This window comes from Scardinius erythrophthalmus (assembly GCF_964197995.2).
Source record: "Scardinius erythrophthalmus genome assembly, chromosome: 1".
NCBI classification, from domain to species: domain Eukaryota; kingdom Metazoa; phylum Chordata; class Actinopteri; order Cypriniformes; family Leuciscidae; genus Scardinius; species Scardinius erythrophthalmus.
The window spans coordinates 4,890,911-4,916,236 of NC_138221.1; the positions used below are offsets into that span (position 1 = coordinate 4,890,911).

General features: G+C 35.6%; 2 protein-coding genes across 2 annotated transcripts in view; both read left to right on the top strand.

The window, feature by feature from the left end:
* The window catches only part of LOC308703142 (uncharacterized protein), an 88,934-nt gene that overhangs the window by 34,541 nt on the left and 29,067 nt on the right, over positions 1-25,326 (top strand). The window lies entirely within an intron of this gene.
* On the top strand, positions 2,254-24,672 carry LOC308703163 (uncharacterized protein). Its single transcript, XM_081386487.1, has 3 exons — positions 2,254-2,311; positions 4,529-4,605; positions 22,986-24,672. Exons 2-3 carry the CDS (start codon positions 4,548-4,550, stop codon positions 24,413-24,415), a joined length of 1,488 nt encoding a protein of 495 aa, XP_081242613.1. The 5' UTR covers positions 2,254-2,311; positions 4,529-4,547; the 3' UTR covers positions 24,416-24,672.

Here is a 25,326-nt window from a genome sequence, read left to right on the forward strand (position 1 = left end):
AAGTGGGAAAGGCTTCTGGTATTGATATGTTGACAAATGAAATATTGAAATGTCCGTTATTTAAAAATCTCCTTTCTATTTTATTCAAATTTTGTTTTGAAAATGGGCTCATTCCCTCTATGTGGTACAAGTCGATTATTAGTCCAATACCGAAATCTATAAAAAATGATCCCAGAGTACCAGCTAATTACCGGGGAATTAGCTTATTGAGTACAACATACAAATTATATACATCTATTCTTAATAACAGGCTCATGGCCTACCTGGAAGAAAATGATCGTTTAGTAGAGGAGCAGAACGGTTTCAGAAAGGCAAGAGCTTGTGTGGATCATGTATTTTCTATCACTACTGTAGTTAGAAATAGATTAATGCAAGACAAACCATCATTTGTTTGTTATATTGATTTTCAAAAAGCTTTTGACTCTGTAAACAGAGACTATATTATTTTATTGTCTTTCGGGAGAAGGGCTAGAGGGAAGGTTTTATTGGGCCTTACAATCATTGTATAAAGATCCTCAAGCTTGTGTTAAAGTCAATGAGTACTATTCAGAGTGGTTCCCTACACCACAAGGGGTTAAACGGGGGGACTGTCTCTCCCCTACCCTGTTTGCCATATTTATTAATAATTTGGCACAGGAAATAAAAGCTCTTGGATTGGGTATAAATTATGATGGGGATAACACACTAGACATATTACTTTATGCAGATGACATAATCTTGGTGGCTGAAAATGAAGAACATCTTCAGAAGATGTTAAAGTGTGCCGAAAAATGGTGTGGGAAGTGGAGACTTAGAGTTAACCATAGTAAAACACAGATTATGCATTTTAGAAAATCTGGGCATAGAAGAAGTAAGTTTCAGTTTTATTTTGGGGGTCACAAGTTGGATTATGTTGAACATTATAAATATCTGGGCTTTATTTTGGATGAGTATTTGAATTACAAGCATACGTTATTTCCTAGGAGTCCACAAATTTACCCCAATCTTAGCAATAACGGGTGACATGGGTTGGGAGCCAAGTGAAGTAAGGTGGAAAGGTAGTATGATGGCTTTATGGAATAGATTGGTGAAAATGCCTGAGAACCGAGTTGCTAAGAAAACATTCAACTGGGATGTGTTTTTTACCAAACGTAAAAAACACATCCCAGTGTTTTTTACCAAGCATTACCAAACGTGGACTTTTTCCACACAAACATTGATGTATTATTTTAATTTAATACTGTGAAGCTGCTTTGATACAACCTGTGTTGTGAAGTGTTTTTTTGATTATAAGGTATTTGCCCTTGCTCTAGAAAAAGCCTGGGCAAAGAGAACAAAACGTACATTTAGGTGAAACACTAAATCTGTAATTCTTTATTTTATTTTTTCACTTTTATGTACTTCTTTATTTATTTATGCATGTGTTAACCTACTGTGAAGTATGTTAGCATCTACAGGAAGTGAATGTTATAATTTGAAGTGGTTTGTGGTGTCTTATAATCCCGAAAGGGATGGGTCCTATTTGGACATGACACAATAATAAAATTTATTCATTCATTCATTTATTCATTCACAGGTGTTCGTCACCTACTTACGTCCCGCTCGTCTCGTTTCTCTCTCTCCCGTTACAGACCGCGCTGATCCACGCCCCCATTGCCACAAAAACATGTCATTATATGCAACATTTATAAAAATAGAACTTAGCCTCATCCATGAACATGATTTTTTGATTTTTTGACTGATTTACATCCATGGTGGAGTTGAAAACGACAGTTCCCATCATTCCACGCTCCTTCACATCGTCATCAAGCTACGCCGTTGTTGTTGTTGTTGTTGTTTGGAATGTAGCGCCCTCTTGCGGCAGATCTTGCATATTGTACCTTTAAAATACAGGATGTGCTCTATCATCATAATTGTGAAATCAGTGTTGTGTAATGCAGTACTAACTAATTAATTCCTTACTGTAATTTAATTAGGCCTACTTTTTATTCTAAAATTAAAATAAGGAATTACTCATTAAAAATAGTATAGTGTATAGAATAGAATAGTGTTTTTTCTTTAGTAAGGAAATTATTCTGACTATTTTGTGCTTCACTTGAAAAAGTTCCTTTCCCCTTTAGTAACTAGAGTCACTTCAGTTCTAAAATAGTAATAATAATGGAAGGCTACTAGTAAAGCTGAATCTGCGTGGCCCTGATTGGCTGCGGGGGTGTCCCGTACGCGCGTGGCCGCGTGCTTTGGGGGCTGATGACGTCACCGCTCGCTCGCGCCGTCTCTTCCGTCATTGAGAGTTTCAGTGTCGAGTCTTCTGAGGAGAGGAGAGCAGTTCACGGTATTTCTCATATTTACACAACCATCACACACACTTTACACAGTTTGATTAAGCGACAGACTCATTTCTGTATTGTTTTCATCGATCACAGCGATACTTGTGCGTCTTTTCTGGCGTCTTCCTTCTGAAATAAGCATTTAGTGCAGCAGCAGCGAGCATGAGGAGAATATGTTGAGTTCATTCAGACCTGAGCGATGTTGTGTTCGTTTGTGTGATTGTTTCGATGTTTGGAGTGAGAACTGTTTTCTGTACGAATATGTAACATGTTAATGATGGAATTACTTTATTGCAATAAGTAGTTATTGTAAAGTCGAACTATATTTAGATTCACATATTATGTGTTGTAGTTTTTTGCCCGAAGAGGTTCATAAAGAGAGGTTATTTAATTATTTTGTTTTATTATTGATGATTTATGTTACACTGTGAGATATCTTTCAGTAGAGCAGTTTTACTGACTTTTATCATATATCCCGACTCAAATAATGTGTTTCTAACAGCAAACACTCAGAATAAAGTGAGATGATCTGCTGATGATCCTGAATGGCTTGTTGAATGAGTGTTGATAGTCTGAGGCTCATCAATATTAACAGATCTGCTGAAAACACTCTTTATTTCATGACAATAGTCCCTGTTTTCACCTCATTTATTATGCTGATGTCTTCAGATCTCCTGTAAATTGTCACTTAAAGTCCCTGTAAAGGCAATTCAAAAAAAAAGTTCTAAACACATTATAAATGTTAGAAATGTATTGCTAAATCATATTACAAAGACTGTGCACTGTGAAGTACTGAATTGTGGAGTTAGACCGTTAAACAGTTTTTCACCGTTGCTGTGTTCCGGATTTTTTGGGCGGGGCTAAAACGGGGGCTCGATGACGCACTGAGGCCCCCTGAGCTATTGGACACGCCCCTACTTGATGACGCACTGGAGCCCCATTCACATAAGTTTGCAACTCAATCGCGAGTTACTGTCAGTACGATTATTTACTACATCCTACAGTTTGCTAGCTAGCTATGCCTTCGTCACGGAAATGCGTATTACCTGGATGCGATCACGTACAAAACAGATCGGTGTCCTTATTTAAATTTCCGAAAAACTATCATATCAACAAGAGGTGGATTAATTTTGTGAAGAGCCACATGATGGAGAGCTGAGGATCACCGCCAAAACCCGCCTCTGTAGTGATCATTTTACACGGGATAGTTTTATAAACTTTCGTCGGAGACAACTGGGATTCATTCACTGATAATCCGCAGTTACTGGTGAATGTGGCCGAACCGACTATCTCCCGCCTCGGCCTTCATCCTCCCGTCGCGCCGACAACTGGTGCCATCGTCGGCAGTGCGTGCCCACCAATGAGTGTAAGTTGCCTTGTGTGCTTATGTTATAATTATAGTAGGTAGTCCAGGCTCGAACATGTATGGCTTTGTAAAACAAATTAAGCTGCTAGGAGCATCCTTTCCGGCTGTAGCGGTGACAGTTGAGTGTTGTTGTGAGTCGGCGGCAGCGTGCTTTCCCGCGAGTGGGCGTGGTTTCAGCGCAGCCAGCGGACACGCCCCCAGCGTTTGAGAGCAGAGACTACTGCTCATTTTTTCAAGATTTTGATCGCTTATTTGATTTACTTGCCGGCTTTTTTTATCATTAAAATTTGACTGGGTGGCTAATAACACATTTTTCTGTGGTGTGACAAACTCAGAACACATACTTAATTTTGACTTTACAGGGACTTTAAAGCTCATTTCATTGGTGTCAGCAGACTGAGGGGATTTGTTGGCTACTTTATGTATCTATTATTTCTGTTTTCATGATTTTGTTCTGTTTTTCTTACCATTATTTATATTGGGAAGAATTAAAATTATTTATATTATTTTATCTGATGCTCTGATGCTCGTCTTCACTTGTAGCTGATGGGAATTTACAGCATTTATTGGAGAATTACTGTGGGAGGAGCTTCACTGATGATGAATTACAGTGGGAGGAGCTTCACTGATGATGTGATTACAGTGTGGGAGGAGCTTCACTGATGATGTATTCCATTGTGGGAGGAGCTGAACTGCCAAAATCAAAAATATAAATCACTGAGTTTTTTTATATAATAAATGACACTTCTAAGCATTTATGTCTGTCAATCTACAGTAACTGATGCCAATTAATTAATTATTTTTATTATTTTTATTGCTAATCGTAACATTTTTCTGCTTCTTCATTAAAATATAGGTATCTAGAAACATAGAACATGAGTGATCCAGAACCCTGCAGAATGAAACACACTGAAGATCCTGAAGAACAAAGAGGTTGGTGTTTATTCTTCATTCATTCATGATGCTGAAGAACATTCATGTTAGAAACATTCAAGCACTTCATCACATTTAGATAAACAGTTCAACTATGAAACGGTACAGAATGTTCTGGGTTTTCTTCAACAAATGGTCAGTAATGGGAGGTTTGAGACATTTTTATATTGATTGTCAATATCAGATCAAACTAAATACTATTTTAACTGTTTTATTTTACATTTATTTTATATCTGGTTCCCAAGCAGCAGTAGCATTTTAGTCATTTTCAACATAGTTTACAAAATATATATTTTTAGGAATAGTCAGTAAACACCAAGTTACTGATAAAGTTGTATTTGTCAAATATCATATGTTATTCATAGTTATAGAGATTCTTCTTACAGTAACTTTGGTAACAGGGTTGATGAATACAGTCAATGCTACAGTTTGTGTAAAAACTGAGACAATGGATTGAGATTATTTTCTTTTCTTGCTAGCAGCCATATCACCCTGTAGCCCAAGACTGGTTGTATGTATGTATGTATGTGTATGTATGTGTGTGTGTGTGTGTGTGTGTGTGTGTGTGTGTGTGTGTGTGTGTGTGTGTGTGTGTGTGTGTGTGTGTGTGTGTGTGTCTGTGTGTGTGTGTGTGTATACTGGACAAAGCATACTGAAGGTGCCATTACATTAGTATTTCAAAAGTTCTCAAAAAAAACAGGAACGTAGAGACACAGATTAATTCATTCTTAAATGAAATCCTGCATTACAACATTTTCTGATGTGTTATTGTTGAAATATGGTACCCAGAACATGCAACTATATGTGCCGACAAAGCATACTGGAGGTGTCATTACTGTATTATTTCAAAAGTTCTCAAAAAAACAGGAACGTAGAGACATAGATTAATCCATTCTTAAATGAAATCTTGCATTACAACATTTTCTGATGTGTTATTGTTGAAATATGGTACCCAGAACATGTAAATATATATGTGCCGACAAAGCATACTGGAGGTGCCATTACTTTAGTATTTTAAAAGTTCTCAAAAAAACAGGAACGTAGAGGCATAGATTAATTCATTCTTAAATGAAATCTTGCATTACAACATTTTCTGATGTGTTATTGTTGAAATATGGTACCCAGAACATGTAAATATATATGTGCCGACAAAGCATACTGGAGGTGCCATTACTTTAGTATTTCAAAAGTTCTCAAAAAAACAGGAACGTAGAGGTATAGATTAATTCATTCTTAAACGAAATCCTGCATTACAACATTTTCTGATGTGTTATTATTGAAATATGGTACCCAGAACATCCAACTTTATGTGCCGACAAAGCATACTGGAGGTGCCATTACTTTGGTATTTCACAAGTTCTCAAAAAAACAGGAACGTAGAGGCATAGATTAATTCATTCTTAAATGAAATCCTGCATTACAACATTTTCTGATGTGTTATTGTTGAAATATGGTACCCAGAACATGTCTCTCCATGCAACTATATGTGCCGACAAAGCATACTGGAGGTGCCATTACTTTAGTATTTCAAAAGTTCTCAAAAAAACAGGAACGTAGAGGCATAGATTAATTCATTCTTAAACGAAATCCTGCATTACAACATTTTCTGATGTGTTATTGTTGAAATATGGTACCCAGAACATCCAACTTTATGTGCCGACAAAGCATACTGGAGGTGCCATTACTTTAGTATTTCAAAAGTTCTCAAAAAAACAGGAACGTAGAGGTATAGATTAATTCATTGTTAAATGAAATCCTGCATTACAACATTTTCTGATGTGTTATTATTGATATATGGTACCCAGAACATGCAACTTTATGTGCCGACAAAGTATACGGGAGGTGCCATTACTTTAGTATTTCAAAAGTTCTCAAAAAAATAGGGACATAGAGGTATAGATTAATTCATTCTTAAATTAAATACTGCATTACAACATTTTCTGATGTGTTATTATTGAAATATGGTACACAGAACATGTAACTATGTGCCAACAAAGCATACTGGAGGTGCCATTACTTTAGTATTTCAAAAGTTCTCAAAAAAACAGAAACGTAGAGGCATAGATTAATTCATTCTTAAATTAAATACTGCATTACAACATTTTCTGATGTGTTATTATTGAAATATGGTACACAGAACATGTAACTATGTGCCAACAAAGCATACTGGAGGTGCCATTACTTTAGTATTTCAAAAGTTCTCAAAAAAACAGAAACGTAGAGGCATAGATTAATTCATTCTTAAATGAAATCCTGCATTACAACATTTTCTGATGTGTTATTGTTGAAATATGGTACCCAGAACATGCAACTATATGTGCCGACAAAGCATACGGGAGGTGCCATTACTTTAGTATTTCAAAAGTTCTCAAAAAAACAGGAAGGTAGAGGCATAGATAAATTCATTCCCAAATGAAATCCTGCATTACAACATTTTCTGATGTGTTATTATTGAAATATGGTACCCAGAACATGCCTCTCCATGCAACTTTATGTGCTGACAAAGCATACTGGAGGTGCCATTACTTTAGTATTTCAAAAGTTCTCAAAAAAACAGGAACATAGAGGCATAGATTAATTCATTCTTAAATGAAATCTTGCATTACAACATTTTCTGATGTGTTATTGTTGAAATATGGTACCCAGAACATTCAACTTTATGTGCCGACAAAGCATACTGGAAGTGCCATTACTTTAGTATTTCAAAAGTTCTCAAAAAAACAGGAAGGTAGAGGCATAGATAAATTCATTCCCAAATGAAATCCTGCATTACAACATTTTCTGATGTGTTATTATTGAAATATGGTACCCAGAACATGCCTCTCCATGCAACTTTATGTGCTGACAAAGCATACTGGAGGTGCCATTACTTTAGTATTTCAAAAGTTCTCAAAAAAACAGGAACATAGAGGCATAGATTAATTCATTCTTAAATGAAATCTTGCATTACAACATTTTCTGATGTGTTATTGTTGAAATATGGTACCCAGAACATTCAACTTTATGTGCCGACAAAGCATACTGGAAGTGCCATTACTTTAGTATTTCAAAAGTTCTCAAAAAAACAGGAACGTAGAGGCATAGAGTAATTCATTCTTAAACGAAATCCTGCATTACAACATTTTCTGATGTGTTATTGTTGAAATATGGTACCCAGAACATGTCTCTCCATGCAACTTTATGTGCCAACAAAGCATACTGGAGGTGCCATTACTTTAGTATTTCAAAAGTTCTCAAAAAAAACAGGAACGTAGAGACACAGATTAATTCATTCTTAAATGAAATCCTGCATTACAACATTTTCTGATGTGTTATTGTTGAAATATGGTACCCAGAACATGCAACTATATGTGCCGACAAAGCATACTGGAGGTGTCATTACTGTATTATTTCAAAAGTTCTCAAAAAAACAGGAACGTAGAGACATAGATTAATCCATTCTTAAATGAAATCTTGCATTACAACATTTTCTGATGTGTTATTGTTGAAATATGGTACCCAGAACATGTAAATATATATGTGCCGACAAAGCATACTGGAGGTGCCATTACTTTAGTATTTTAAAAGTTCTCAAAAAAACAGGAACGTAGAGGCATAGATTAATTCATTCTTAAATGAAATCTTGCATTACAACATTTTCTGATGTGTTATTGTTGAAATATGGTACCCAGAACATGTAAATATATATGTGCCGACAAAGCATACTGGAGGTGCCATTACTTTAGTATTTCAAAAGTTCTCAAAAAAACAGGAACGTAGAGGCATAGATAAATTCATTCTTAAACGAAATCCTGCATTACAACATTTTCTGATGTGTTATTATTGAAATATGGTACCCAGAACATGCCTCTCCATGCAACTTTATGTGCCGACAAAGCATACTGGAGGTGCCATTACTTTAGTATTTCAAAAGTTCTCAAAAAAACAGGAACGTAGAGACATAGATTAATTCATTCTTAAACGAAATCCTGCATTACAACATTTTCTGATGTGTTATTGTTGAAATATGGTACCCAGAACATTCAACTTTATGTGCCGACAAAGCATACGGGAGGTGCCATTACTTTAGTATTTCAAAAGTTCTCAAAAAAACAGGAAGGTAGAGGCATAGATAAATTCATTCCCAAATGAAATCCTGCATTACAACATTTTCTGATGTGTTATTATTGAAATATGGTACCCAGAACATGCCTCTCCATGCAACTTTATGTGCTGACAAAGCATACTGGAGGTGCCATTACTTTAGTATTTCAAAAGTTCTCAAAAAAACAGGAACATAGAGGCATAGATTAATTCATTCTTAAATGAAATCTTGCATTACAACATTTTCTGATGTGTTATTGTTGAAATATGGTACCCAGAACATTCAACTTTATGTGCCGACAAAGCATACTGGAAGTGCCATTACTTTAGTATTTCAAAAGTTCTCAAAAAAACAGGAACGTAGAGGCATAGAGTAATTCATTCTTAAACGAAATCCTGCATTACAACATTTTCTGATGTGTTATTGTTGAAATATGGTACCCAGAACATGTCTCTCCATGCAACTTTATGTGCCAACAAAGCATACTGGAGGTGCCATTACTTTAGTATTTCAAAAGTTCTCAAAAAAAACAGGAACGTAGAGACACAGATTAATTCATTCTTAAATGAAATCCTGCATTACAACATTTTCTGATGTGTTATTGTTGAAATATGGTACCCAGAACATGCAACTATATGTGCCGACAAAGCATACTGGAGGTGTCATTACTGTATTATTTCAAAAGTTCTCAAAAAAACAGGAACGTAGAGACATAGATTAATCCATTCTTAAATGAAATCTTGCATTACAACATTTTCTGATGTGTTATTGTTGAAATATGGTACCCAGAACATGTAAATATATATGTGCCGACAAAGCATACTGGAGGTGCCATTACTTTAGTATTTTAAAAGTTCTCAAAAAAACAGGAACGTAGAGGCATAGATTAATTCATTCTTAAATGAAATCTTGCATTACAACATTTTCTGATGTGTTATTGTTGAAATATGGTACCCAGAACATGTAAATATATATGTGCCGACAAAGCATACTGGAGGTGCCATTACTTTAGTATTTCAAAAGTTCTCAAAAAAACAGGAACGTAGAGGTATAGATTAATTCATTCTTAAACGAAATCCTGCATTACAACATTTTCTGATGTGTTATTATTGAAATATGGTACCCAGAACATCCAACTTTATGTGCCGACAAAGCATACTGGAGGTGCCATTACTTTGGTATTTCACAAGTTCTCAAAAAAACAGGAACGTAGAGGCATAGATTAATTCATTCTTAAATGAAATCCTGCATTACAACATTTTCTGATGTGTTATTGTTGAAATATGGTACCCAGAACATGTCTCTCCATGCAACTTTATGTGCCAACAAAGCATACTGGAGGTGCCATTACTTTAGTATTTCAAAAGTTCTCAAAAAAACAGGAACGTAGAGGCATAGATTAATTCATTCTTAAACGAAATCCTGCATTACAACATTTTCTGATGTGTTATTGTTGAAATATGGTACCCAGAACATCCAACTTTATGTGCCGACAAAGCATACTGGAGGTGCCATTACTTTAGTATTTCAAAAGTTCTCAAAAAAACAGGAACGTAGAGGTATAGATTAATTCATTGTTAAATGAAATCCTGCATTACAACATTTTCTGATGTGTTATTATTGATATATGGTACCCAGAACATGCAACTTTATGTGCCGACAAAGTATACGGGAGGTGCCATTACTTTAGTATTTCAAAAGTTCTCAAAAAAATAGGGACATAGAGGTATAGATTAATTCATTCTTAAATTAAATACTGCATTACAACATTTTCTGATGTGTTATTATTGAAATATGGTACACAGAACATGTAACTATGTGCCAACAAAGCATACTGGAGGTGCCATTACTTTAGTATTTCAAAAGTTCTCAAAAAAACAGAAACGTAGAGGCATAGATTAATTCATTCTTAAATGAAATCCTGCATTACAACATTTTCTGATGTGTTATTGTTGAAATATGGTACCCAGAACATGCAACTATATGTGCCGACAAAGCATACGGGAGGTGCCATTACTTTAGTATTTCAAAAGTTCTCAAAAAAACAGGAAGGTAGAGGTATAGATTAATTCATTGTTAAATGAAATCCTGCATTACAACATTTTCTGATGTGTTATTATTGATATATGGTACCCAGAACATGCAACTTTATGTGCCGACAAAGTATACGGGAGGTGCCATTACTTTAGTATTTCAAAAGTTCTCAAAAAAATAGGGACATAGAGGTATAGATTAATTCATTCTTAAATTAAATACTGCATTACAACATTTTCTGATGTGTTATTATTGAAATATGGTACACAGAACATGTAACTATGTGCCAACAAAGCATACTGGAGGTGCCATTACTTTAGTATTTCAAAAGTTCTCAAAAAAACAGAAACGTAGAGGCATAGATTAATTCATTCTTAAATTAAATACTGCATTACAACATTTTCTGATGTGTTATTATTGAAATATGGTACACAGAACATGTAACTATGTGCCAACAAAGCATACTGGAGGTGCCATTACTTTAGTATTTCAAAAGTTCTCAAAAAAACAGAAACGTAGAGGCATAGATTAATTCATTCTTAAATGAAATCCTGCATTACAACATTTTCTGATGTGTTATTGTTGAAATATGGTACCCAGAACATGCAACTATATGTGCCGACAAAGCATACGGGAGGTGCCATTACTTTAGTATTTCAAAAGTTCTCAAAAAAACAGGAAGGTAGAGGCATAGATAAATTCATTCCCAAATGAAATCCTGCATTACAACATTTTCTGATGTGTTATTATTGAAATATGGTACCCAGAACATGCCTCTCCATGCAACTTTATGTGCTGACAAAGCATACTGGAGGTGCCATTACTTTAGTATTTCAAAAGTTCTCAAAAAAACAGGAACATAGAGGCATAGATTAATTCATTCTTAAATGAAATCTTGCATTACAACATTTTCTGATGTGTTATTGTTGAAATATGGTACCCAGAACATTCAACTTTATGTGCCGACAAAGCATACTGGAAGTGCCATTACTTTAGTATTTCAAAAGTTCTCAAAAAAACAGGAACGTAGAGGCATAGAGTAATTCATTCTTAAACGAAATCCTGCATTACAACATTTTCTGATGTGTTATTGTTGAAATATGGTACCCAGAACATGTCTCTCCATGCAACTTTATGTGCCGACAAAGCATACTGGAGGTGCCATTACTTTAGTATTTCAAAAGTTCTCAAAAAAACAGGAACGTAGAGACACAGATTAATTCATTCTTAAATGAAATCCTGCATTACAACATTTTCTGATGTGTTATTGTTGAAATATGGTACCCAGAACATGCAACTATATGTGCCGACAAAGCATACTGGAGGTGTCATTACTGTATTATTTCAAAAGTTCTCAAAAAAACAGGAACGTAGAGACATAGATTAATCCATTCTTAAATGAAATCTTGCATTACAACATTTTCTGATGTGTTATTGTTGAAATATGGTACCCAGAACATGTAAATATATATGTGCCGACAAAGCATACTGGAGGTGCCATTACTTTAGTATTTTAAAAGTTCTCAAAAAAACAGGAACGTAGAGGCATAGATTAATTCATTCTTAAATGAAATCTTGCATTACAACATTTTCTGATGTGTTATTGTTGAAATATGGTACCCAGAACATCCAACTTTATGTGCCGACAAAGCATACTGGAGGTGCCATTACTTTAGTATTTCAAAAGTTCTCAAAAAAACAGGAACGTAGAGACATAGATTAATCCATTCTTAAATGAAATCTTGCATTACAACATTTTCTGATGTGTTATTGTTGAAATATGGTACCCAGAACATGTAAATATATATGTGCCGACAAAGCATACTGGAGGTGCCATTACTTTAGTATTTCAAAAGTTCTCAAAAAAACAGGAACGTAGAGGTATAGATTAATTCATTCTTAAACGAAATCCTGCATTACAACATTTTCTGATGTGTTATTATTGAAATATGGTACCCAGAACATCCAACTTTATGTGCCGACAAAGCATACTGGAGGTGCCATTACTTTAGTATTTCAAAAGTTCTCAAAAAAATAGGGACATAGAGGTATAGAGTAATTCATTGTTAAATGAAATCCTGCATTACAACATTTTCTGATGTGTTATTATTGATATATGGTACCCAGAACATGCAACTTTATGTGCCGACAAAGCATACGGGAGGTGCCATTACTTTAGTATTTCAAAAGTTCTCAAAAAAATAGGGACATAGAGGTATAGATTAATTCATTGTTAAATGAAATCCTGCATTACAACATTTTCTGATGTGTTATTGTAGACATATGGTACCCAGAACATGTAACTATGTGCCAACAAAGCATACTGGAGGTGCCATTACTTTAGTATTTCAAAAGTTCTCAAAAAAACAGGAACGTAGAGGCATAGAGTAATTCATTCTTAAATGAAATCCTGCATTACAACATTTTCTGATGTGTTATTGTAGACATATGGTACCCAGAACATGTAACTATGTGCCAACAAAGCATACTGGAGGTGCCATTACTTTAGTATTTCAAAAGTTCTCAAAAAAACAGGAACGTAGAGGTATAGATTAATTCATTCTTAAATGAAATCCTGCATTACAACATTTTCTGATGTGTTATTGTTGAAATGTGGTACCCAGAACATGTCTCTCCATGCAACTATATGTGCCGACAAAGCATACGGGAGGTGCCATTACTTTAGTATTTCACAAGTTCTCAAAAAACATGAACGTAGAGGCATAGATTAATTCATTCTTAAATGAAATCCTGCATTACAACATTTTCTGATGTGTTATTGTTGAAATGTGGTACCCAGAACATGTCTCTCCATGCAACTATATGTGCCGACAAAGCATACTGGAGGTGCCATTACTTTAGTATTTCAAAAGTTCTCAAAAAAACAGGAACGTAGAGGCATAGAGTAATTCATTCTTAAATGAAATCTTGCATTACAACATTTTCTTATGTGTTATTATTGAAATATGGTACCCAGAACATCCAACTTTATGTGCCGACAAAGCATACTGGAGGTGCCATTACTTTAGTATTTCACAAGTTCTCAAAAAAACATGAACGTAGAGGCATAGATTAATTCATTCTTAAATGAAATCCTGCATTACAACATTTTCTGATGTGTTATTGTTGAAATGTGGTACCCAGAACATGTCTCTCCATGCAACTATATGTGCCGACAAAGCATACTGGAGGTGCCATTACTTTGGTATTTCACAAGTTCTCAAAAAAACAGGAACGTAGAGGCATAGATTAATTCATTCTTAAATGAAATCCTGCATTACAACATTTTCTGATGTGTTATTGTTGAAATATGGTACCCAGAACATGTCTCTCCATGCAACTTTATGTGCCAACAAAGCATACTGGAGGTGCCATTACTTTTGTATTTCAAAAGTTCTCAAAAAACAGGAACGTAGAGGCATAGAGTAATTCATTCTTAAATGAAATCCTGCATTACAACATTTTCTGATGTGTTATTGTTGAAATATGGTACCCAGAACATGTCTCTCCATGCAACTTTATGTGCCGACAAAGCATACTGGAGGTGCCATTACTTTTGTATTTCAAAAGTTCTCAAAAAAACAGGAACGTAGAGGCATAGAGTAATTCATTCTTAAATGAAATCCTGCATTACAACATTTTCTGATGTGTTATTGTTGAAATATGGTACCCAGAACATGTCTCTCCATGCAACTTTATGTGCCGACAAAGCATACTGGAGGTGCCATTACTTTTGTATTTCAAAAGTTCTCAAAAAAACAGGAACGTAGAGGCATAGAGTAATTCATTCTTAAATGAAATCCTGCATTACAACATTTTCTGATGTGTTATTATTGAAATATGGTACCCAGAACATCCAACTTTATGTGCCGACAAAGCATACTGGAGGTGCCATTACTTTAGTATTTCACAAGTTCTCAAAAAAACAGGAACGTAGAGGCATAGATTAATTCATTCTTAAATGAAATCCTGCATTACAACATTTTCTGATGTGTTATTGTTGAAATATGGTACCCAGAACATGCCTCTCCATGCAACTTTATGTGCCGACAAAGCATACGGGAGGTGCCATTACTTTAGTATTTCAAAAGTTCTCAAAAAAACAGAAAAAGTAGAGGCATAGAGTAATTCATTCTTAAACGAAATCCTGCATTACAACATTTTCTGATGTGTTATTATTGATATATGGTACCCAGAACATGCAACTTTATGTGCCGACAAAGCATACTGGAGGTGCCATTACTTTAGTATTTCACAAGTTCTCAAAAAAACAGGAACGTAGATGCATAGATTAATTCATTCTTAAAAGAAATCCTGCATTACAACATTTTCTGATGTGTTATTGTTGAAATATGGTACCCAGAACATGCCTCTCCATGCAACTTTATGTGCCGACAAAGCATACTGGAGGTGCCATTACTTTAGTATTTCAAAAGTTCTCAAAAAAACAGGAATGTAGAGGCATAGATTAATTCATTCTTAAAAGAAATCCTGCATTACAACATTTTCTGATGTTATTATTGAAATATGGTACCCAGAACATGCAAATATATATGTGCCGACAAAGCATACTGGAGGTGCCATTACTTTAGTATTTCACAAGTTCTCAAAAAAACAGGAACGTAGATGCATAGATTAATTCATTCTTAAAAGAAATCCTGCATTACAACATTTTCTGATGTGTTATTGTTGAAATATGGTACCCAGAACATGCCTCTCCATGCAACTTTATGTGCCGACAAAGCATACTGGAGGTGCCATTACTTTAGTATTTCAAAAGTTCTCAAAAAAACAGAAACGTAGAGGCATAGAGTAATTCATTCTTAAAAGAAATCCTGCATTACAACATTTTCTGATGTTATTATTGAAATATGGTACCCAGAACATGCAAATATATATGTGCCGACAAAGCATACTGGAAGTGCCATTACTTTAGTATTTCAAAAGTTCTCAAAAAAATAGGGACGTAGAGGTATAGATAAAATCATTTCTTAAAGGAAATCATAAATTACAACATTTTCTGATGTGTTCTTTATGAAATATGGTACCCAGAATATGCCGCTCCATGCAATTTCATGTGCCGATGAAGCATACTGGAGGTCTCATTACTTTAGTGTTTCACAAGTTCTCAAAAAAAAACAAGCATGTAGAGTTATAGATAAATTCATTATTTAACAAAATCTTGCATTACAACATTTTCTGATGTGTTATTGTTGAAATATGGTACCCAGAATATGCCACTCAATGCAGCTTTGTGTTTCGGAGAGATTGTTTTATTTCTGTTTTTAATGAAGAAGGTATTGTTATTATTACTATTAACATAATTATTATTTAATATATAGTTAACTTTATATTCACAATGCATATATAATCTGGCACATTTAACAGACTGAAGCTTTAGCAGAATACATTAAAGGTGCTCTGGATATGAGGATGCACATAATGTTTCGTTTGTCCTTGAAGTGATACTACCGGAGGTAAGATCACTTGACCACACATAATTACTATGCAGATTCTGATTATATTTGCGGTCAGTGAAAATAGAAAGTTTATTCTGTGTGATTATTCTCTTTATTGTTTTAAAGCTTACCATAATAATTCTGATTAAGCTTGAAGAATTTAATCGATTTCAAGCAGAAAGGTGTTTCAACACTGGATTATCCTGTTATTTGTAGTAAGTAGATTATTAAGCAACATCCATTGTAGTTTAATGACAACTCATAATCGGTGCCATAGATTCATTGTCTGTGTGAAATAATTTATATATTTTTAAATTATCAGATGGCTTCTGAACATGACTGCACACAAGATGTTTGGACTAGGCCTACGCATTTATTGACTTCTTTCTTCATAAAAGATTGTGATTGTTAATTGTGTTACATCACATGTTCAATATATTTGTTTTATTTGTAATAAATGATTATGGTAGTGCAGTATTGTCTAAGTTATTCTTTATTGCGTTAGAACTGGTTAGGTATATCGCTGGTTTGTGGTGATAAATATTATAAAAAAGTGTCGTCTTTCTGGCTCCTTCAGACACAGAAACCACTGATTAAAGAGTCATATGCTGTGTGCATACTCTTTAGTGAAAGTTTATCTAGACCTGTACAGGCTCATTTTTGAGAATATATTAAATCAATTACTAAGTCGGCCCATACAGTTACATGGAGAGGCATATTCTGGGTACCATATTTCAATAATAACACATCAGAAAATGTTGTAATGCAGGATTTCATTTAAGAATCAATTAATCTATGCCTCTATGTTCCTGTTTTTTTGAGAACTTTTGAAATACTAAAGTAATGGCACCTCCAGTATGCTTTGTCGGCACATAAAGTTGCATGGAGAGGCATGTTCTGGGTACCATATTTCAATAATAACACATCAGAAAATGCTGTAATGCAGGATTTCATTTGAGAATGAATTTATCTATGCCTCTACCTTCCTGTTTTTTTGAGAACTTTTGAAATACTAAAGTAATGGCACCTCCCGTATGCTTTGTCGGCACATATAGTTGCATGTTCTGGGTACCATATTTCAACAATAACACATCAGAAAATGTTGTAATGCAGGATTTCATTTAAGAATGAATTAATCTATGCCTCTACGTTCCTGTTTTTTTGAGAACTTTTGAAATACTAAAGTAATGGCACCTCCAGTATGCTTTGTTGGCACATAAAGTTGCATGGAGAGGCATGTTCTGGGTACCACATTTCAACAATAACACATCAGAAAATGTTGTAATGCAGGATTTCATTTAAGAATGAATTAATCTATGCCTCTACGTTCATGTTTTTTTGAGAACTTGTGAAATACTAAAGTAATGGCACCTCCAGTATGCTTTGTCGCCCCATAAAGTTGCATGGAGAGGCATGTTCTGGGTACCATATTTCAACAATAACACATCAGAAAATGTTGTAATGCAAGATTTCATTTAAGAATGAATTTATCTATGCCTCTATGTTCCTGTTTTTTTGAGAACTTTTGAAATACTAAAGTAATGGCACCTCCAGTATGCTTTGTCGGCACATAAAGTTGCATGTTCTGGGTACCATATTTCAACAATAACACATCAGAAAATGTTGTAATGCAAGATTTCATTTAAGAATGAATTAATCTATGTCTCTACGTTCCTGTTTTTTGAGAACTTTTGAAATAATACAGTAATGACACCTCCAGTATGCTTTGTCGGCACATAAAGTTGCATGGAGAGGCATGTTCTGGGTACCATATTTCAACAATAACACATCAGAAAATGTTGTAATGCAAGATTTCATTTAAGAATGAATTTATCTATGCCTCTACGTTCCTGTTTTTTGAGAACTTGTGAAATACTAAAGTAATGGCACCTCCAGTATGCTTTGTCGGCACATAAAGTTGCATGGAGAGGCATGTTCTGGATACCATATTTCAATAATAACACATCAGAAAATGTTGTAATGCAGGATTTCATTTGAGAATGAATTTATCTATGCCTCTACCTTCCTCTTTTTTTGAGAACTTTTGAAATACTAAAGTAATGGCACCTCCCGTATGCTTTGTCGGCACATATAGTTGCATGTTCTGGGTACCATATTTCAACAATAACACATCAGAAAATGTTGTAATGCAGGATTTCATTTAAGAATGAATTAATCTGTGTCTCTACGTTCCTGTTTTTTTGAGAACTTTTGAAATACTAAAGTAATGGCACCTCCAGTATGCTTTGTCGGCACATAAAGTTGAATGTTCTGGGTACCATATTTCAACAATAACACATCAGAAAATGTTGTAATGCAAGATTTCATTTGAGAATGAATTTATCTATGCCTCTACGTTCCTGTTTTTTTGAGAACTTTTGAAATACTAAAGTAATGGCACCTCCCGTATGCTTTGTCGGCACATAAAGTTGCATGTTCTGGGTACCATATATCAATAATAACACATCAGAAAATGTTGTAATGCAGGATTTCATTTAACAATGAATTAATCTATACCTCTACGTTCCTGTTTTTTTGAGAACTTTTGAAATACTAAAGTAATGGCACCTCCAGTATGCTTTGTCGGCACATAAAGTTGGATGTTCTGGGTACCATATTTCAACAATAACACATCAGAAAATGTTGTAATGCAGGATTTCATTTAAGAATGAATTAATCTATGTCTCTACGTTCCTGTTTTTTTGAGAACTTTTGAAATAATACAGTAATGACACCTCCAGTATGCTTTGTCGGCACATATAGTTGCATGTTCTGGGTACCATATTTCAACAATAACACATCAGAAAATGTTGTAATGCAAGATTTCATTTAAGAATGAATTAATCTGTGTCTCTACGTTCCTGTTTTTTTTGAGAACTTTTGAAATACTAATGTAATGGCACCTTCAGTATGCTTTGTCCAGTATACACACACACACACACACAGACACACACACACACACACACACACACACACACACACACACACACACACACACACACACACACACATACATACATACATACATACATACATACATACATACATACATACACACACACATACATACATACATACATACATACATATACACACACACACACACATGTTAGACTGGAGTAATGGATAACTTCTTATAAAGAACAGAAATTACATTACATTAAATCTCAGTTGGAAACATGTCACGTTTCTCCATACTTAAAAAAAAAAACATTTAGTAATTACAAAATAATAATTTAACACATAGCTTACACCATTTATAGAGGCAGACAAGATAATCTTTTCAGGAGTAAGCTATTTATTTTCACTGTTAAATGAAAAATGCTGCCCGATCCACAGGCTTGCAATTCACATACAACTGTTCCTTTAAGAAATACGGCCAAAAGCACTGAGGGGGAGGGGTTAACAACCGTCCAACATTTTTAAGGTGGAATGAATAGTTCGACGAATAAGGAGCTGGCGAAAAAGGAGCTGGAGTCAGCCTCGTAGTTCTTGCTAAAGAAACATGGGATTCGTGCCTAGTCAAGTCAAGTCATCTTCATTTATATAGCGCTTATACAAGCCGGTCCCAGAATGAGCTTCCTTCAGACGGGCCGTTTCGGTGTCTGTAGCTTTAAATACTAATGAGGAGGAGAAAGGCGGCGCAAGGTGGAGGGTGGGTGTGGCCTTGACCATCTGCGGCAACGGTACCGTGGCGTGCATGTTTACGTTGGATATAGCAATGGCACGAAGACACACAGTCTTTCAAGCATTTCAGTTTGACCCAGAATCTGATCCGGATTGAGAAGCAACGGATGAAGAAGTTGCAACTCAGCGGCTCCAGCAGGACATTTCCGAATGGTTAGTTTAAAATATTATGTCTGGATACGGTACTTTATTCGGATGGCTTACAGTTATTATCATGTAGCTAACGCTAACCTACTGTTGCCTTTTCATGAGAGATCTGTAATGTCTGTATTTATCTTATTACAATTACATCAAGCTCTGCGATCTTGAAATGCGGATATCGCGCGCGCCATTTAACCAACAGGAAAACGGTTATCCAAATAACAAAGAAGTGTACAACACTCGCGTTACAGTGTGTGTATTCACACTCATAAACTGCATAGCTGCATGGCTAATGTTACAGCCACATTCTACGTGTAACAATCTAGGTGACCATAAACAGTAAAGCAACACACTTATATATCATTAGTTGACTTACTTGTCCGAGGTGTGTAGCTGAGCCAAAGAGAGTGATCCAGACTTTAGTTTCAGACGTTCAGCAAGCCCAGCTCTGTATTGACCCTTCGGTGTTCATTTGTACATCCAATTATTGAGCAATTGTTATGCTTCGCTCGCTCAAAAGCCATGATAGATCAGAGACTTGGGTTAGGTAAAGAATCCTAAAAAATGTCCCCCTCTTAATAAGAATCACAAGCTGAAATGTTGTGAAATACATGAAGACTGTTTTTTATAGGCTTTATAGACAGACAGATTGAGAGTGACTCTTGAAGGACCAGCACCATAGCCTCTTCTACCACTATTTGAAGAATTCATCTTCTAGAATACGTTTTAATAAGTTTTGGGAGTTTATTTTTAGTCCATCGCCTACCCTGAAGTCCGTTTTGCAGAGATGGACTAAAAATTAACTCATAAAACTTACTGTCAGATTCTGGAAGATGAATTCTTCAAATAGTGGTAGAAGAGGCTATGGTGCTGGTCCTTCAAGAGTCACTCTCAATCTGTCTGTCTATAAAGCCTATAAAAAAACAGTCTTCATGTATTTCACAACATTTCAGCTTGTGATTCTTATTAAGAGGGGGTCATTTTTTAGGATTCTTTACCTAACCCAAGTCTCTGAGCCCCTGACACCTTGCTCTTCTGGAGACTCCAGGTAGGTTGCAGTTCTGGAAAATGGTGGTGCTGAAGACTAAAGGGTTCCTGATGGTTTCACACTTAATTCTTCACCATAATTCTTCATTATTTTGCAGTTAATATGTGTCTTTTCTTCTCTACCTGTTTTTGTCTGACCCTGCTGACCCAATGAGCATTTCACTGTCCAATGGTCATGCCTTAACTGCAATCTTTAGTATTACATTAATATTGCATTGTTCTTATGGGGATTTAATAATTTTTGACTTTTCAGTCTTTGTTTAATCTCTTTTTTGGCTTATTTTATCTGTAATAGAAAACTTGCCTAATAATTCTGCACACCTGAAAATAAGGCATTTTTCATTTCCAGCCTTCATGAACAGTTATATATCACTTAAAAATGATTAAATACAAAATTAATAGTAGTTATTAAGATTAATATGGTTTGGAATTGGCAAAATATTCCTGGGAATAAAATATGATCAGAAAATCAACGTGCCTAATAATTCTGCACGCACTGTAGAGATGTGTCTTTAAACTAGCTTTGAACTGACAGAGTGTGTCTGCTTCCTGGACAATGTTAGGAAGACTGTTCCAAAGTTTTGGTGCTAAATAGGAAAAGGATCTACCGCCAGCAGTCGATTTTAATGTTCTAGGTATTATCAACTAGCTGGAATTTTGAGATTGCAATAGATGTGAAGGACTATAATGCGTTAAGAGCTCACTCAAGTACTGCAGAGCTAAACCATTTAGTGCTCTGTAGGTAATCAGCAATATTTTAAAATGTATGCGATGTTTAATAGGGAGCCAATGTAGTGTTGACAGAACTGGGCTAATATGGTCATTCTTCCTGGTTCTGGTAAGAACTCGAGCTGCTGCGTTTTGAACCAGCTGTAGTTTGTTTATTAAGCGTGCAGGGCAACCACCCAGTAGAGCATTACAATAATCTAGCCTTGAGGTCATGAACGCATTAACTAATTGTTCCGCATTTGTCAATGAGAGCATATGGCGTAATTTAGATATATTTTTAAGATAGTAAAATGCAGTTTTACAGATACTAGACACGTGACTTTCAAATGAAAGATTGGTATCAAAGAGCACACCCAGGTTCGTAACCGACGACGAAGACTTAACAGAGCAGCCATCAAGTGTTAGACAGTATTCTAGATTATTACGTGAGGAAGTTTTTGTCAAATAATTAGAATCTCTGTTTTTTTTTTCAGAATTTAGTACTAGGAAATTACTAGTCACCCAATTTTTTATATCAGCTATGCATTCCATAAATTTTGTGAATTGGTAAGTTTCGTTGGGTTTTGAAGAAATATACAGCTGATTATCATCAGCATAACAGTGGAAGCTAATGCCATGCTTCCTAATGATATCTCCTAATGGTAGCATGTACAGAGTGAACAGCAACAGTCCTAGTACTGAGCCTTGTGGTACACCACACTGAACTTGTGATCGATAAGACATCTCTTCATTTACTGCTATAAACTGATAACGGTCAAATAAGTATGATTTAAACTATGCTAGTGCAATTCCACTAATGCCAACATCATTTTCTAGTCTATTTAAAAGAATGTTGTGGTCAATAGTGTCAAATGCAGCACTAAGATCGAGTAACACTTATAGAGGGATACAACCATGATTGGATGATAAGAGCAAATCATTTGTGACTCTAATGGCAGCAGTCTCAGTACTATGGTACTTGTGAATTGGTAAGTTTGTTAGGTTTTGAAGAAATATACAGCTGAGTATCATCGGCATAACAGTGAAAGCTAATGTTTTATAATAAATGGAAGATACATTTTCGTCATTCATGGAAAGTTTCAAGGACATATAATCATTTATAAAAAGGCATGAAAGGCACTTTCATGTCCTTTATATTTCTCTTTGAATTATTTTGATGTACTGAAAATTAAATGTAACATTTGTTTCTTTCATGTCAGACCTGATGGAAGTGAAGGAGGAGAGTGAAGAACTGAGTGAAGTGAAGGAGGAGAGTGAAGAACTGAGTGAAGTGAAGGAGGAGAGAGAAGAACTGAGTGAAGTGAAGGAGGAGAGAGAAGAACTGAGTGAATTGAAGGAGGAGAGTGAAGAACTGAGTGAAGTGAAGGAGGAGAGTGAAGAACTGAGTGAAGTGACGGAGGACAGTGAAGTACTGAGTGAAGTGAAGGAGGACAATGAAGAACTGAGTGAAGTGGAGGAGGAACATCATGTCCATCCTGGAGGAAAACCTTTGAGTCGCTCAAAGACTAAAAATAGATTTTTAAAGAAAAGAAGAGCCAAGAAATCTACAACCTGCACTCAGTGTGGAAAGAGTTTCACAAGCAAACATAATCTTGAGCGTCACATGAGGATCCACACTGGAGAGAAGCCGTTCTCATGTGATCAATGTGGGAAGAGATACTCATGCAAACGTAATCTTAAAGAACACATGATAATTCACACCGGAGCGAAGCCGTTCACATGCGATCAATGCGGCAGAGCATTTCTTAGTGCATCAGACCTGAAGAAACACCTGAGAGTTCATACGAAGGAGAAGCCATATTCGTGTTCTGTATGTGGGAAGAGTTTTTCACTGCTGCAATATTTACACGCACATCAGAAAATTCACACTGGTGTGAGAGAGTACATGTGCTTTGAGTGTGCGAAGACTTTTACTACAGCGGACAATTTAAAACTGCACCAGAGAATTCACACTGGAGAAAAACCTTATAAGTGTTCACACTGTGACAAGAGATTCAGTCAGTCTTCATCTCTGAAAACACATGAGAGGATCCACACTGGAGAAAAACCTTACAAGTGTTTACACTGTGACAAGAGATTCAGTCAGTCATCATCTCTGAAAACACATGAGAGGATCCACACTGGAGAAAAACCTTACAATTGTTCACACTGTGACAAGAGATTCAGTGTGCCATCATCTCTGAAAACACATAAAAAGACACATACTGGAGAAAAACCTCACAAGTGTTCACACTGTGACAAGAGATTCAGTCAGTCATCACATCTGAAAAGACATGAAAAGACACATACTGGAGAAAGACTTTACAAGTGTTCACGCTGTGACAAGAGATTCAGTCTGTCTGCAAATCTGAAAACACATGAGAGGATCCACACTGGAGAAAAACCTTACAAGTGTTCACGCTGTGACAAGAGATTCAGTCTGTCATCATCTCTGAAAACACATAAAAAGACACATACTGGACAAAAACCTTATAAGTGTTCACACTGTGATAAGAGATTCAGTGTGTCATCATCTCTGAAAACACACATGATGATCCATACCAGAGAGAAGCCACACACATGTGATCAGTGCGGGAAGAGTTTCTCTATTAAAGCTAACCTGAAGCGACACATGAAGATCCATGTGTAACCCCCTCTAATTCTTTCTTTCGACCCTTCCAGAAAGGACCAAACGAAGATGTATGCTGAGCATGCAACGTATGCAATCATCGCAGGTTTACTGAGAACATATGAAATGACACCAAACAGATGTGAATTACAGCTCATTCGGTCCCATAACATTCTCCTCAACAGCTTGCATAAAACTTTTCACCAGTTTAACAAGCAATAAACCAGTTTTTTCAATAATTAAGAGCTCAGTCTTTTTTCTGAACACAGAAAACGTAAAATCATACAAACGTTGCATCATACCTGAGAACATATGAAATGACACCAAACAGACATGAATTACAGCTCATCCGGTCACATAACTGTCAAAAATAAATATAAGTGTAAAAATAAACAACAAGAAAATACAGATATAGAAACACAATGAATACCATGCACTCTTAACCCCCTGGGGTCGACAATCGCGCCGGCGCGATAGGCTCGCTTTTTTCAGTTCAGTTCAAAAGAAATTAATTTTGCTCTGTGGACTTGATATTACAAGCAAGTTTCATACATCAATCGATTCTGTTAAATGTGTATTATTTTTGTGTATACTCACAATAAAAACAAAGTGTTGTGCTTTTTGCCAAATAAAGAAAAATAAACGTGATGCGAGTTCTGCCTTCTCTCTGTCAGTGAAGACCATTCTGAAACGCGTCCGAAAATGAACTGTAACTCAGCGAATACTCAGTCAAACAGGCATACAGACACACAGGCATGAAGCTTGAATTCTCTTCTTTTAAATGAGGTATTTATATAAAAAACAAATATTCTTGTGAAATCTGTATTAAAAGAGAGCGATCCCAGTCGAGCTAATTAGAGCTCATTTGTTTCTTGTAATGTGACACGCCCACGGAGAGCACGTGCTATTCAAACGCAAATTACTGAGAATCC

Excerpts from the sequence above, each read along its gene's own strand:
- LOC308703163 (XM_081386487.1), top strand. The coding sequence starts at position 4,548 with ATGAGTGATCCAGAACCCTGCAGAATGAAACACACTGAAGATCCTGAA. Across the intron at positions 4,606-22,985 it reads AGATCCTGAAGAACAAAGAG|ACCTGATGGAAGTGAAGGAG; the intron begins GTTGGTGTTTAT and ends CTTTCATGTCAG.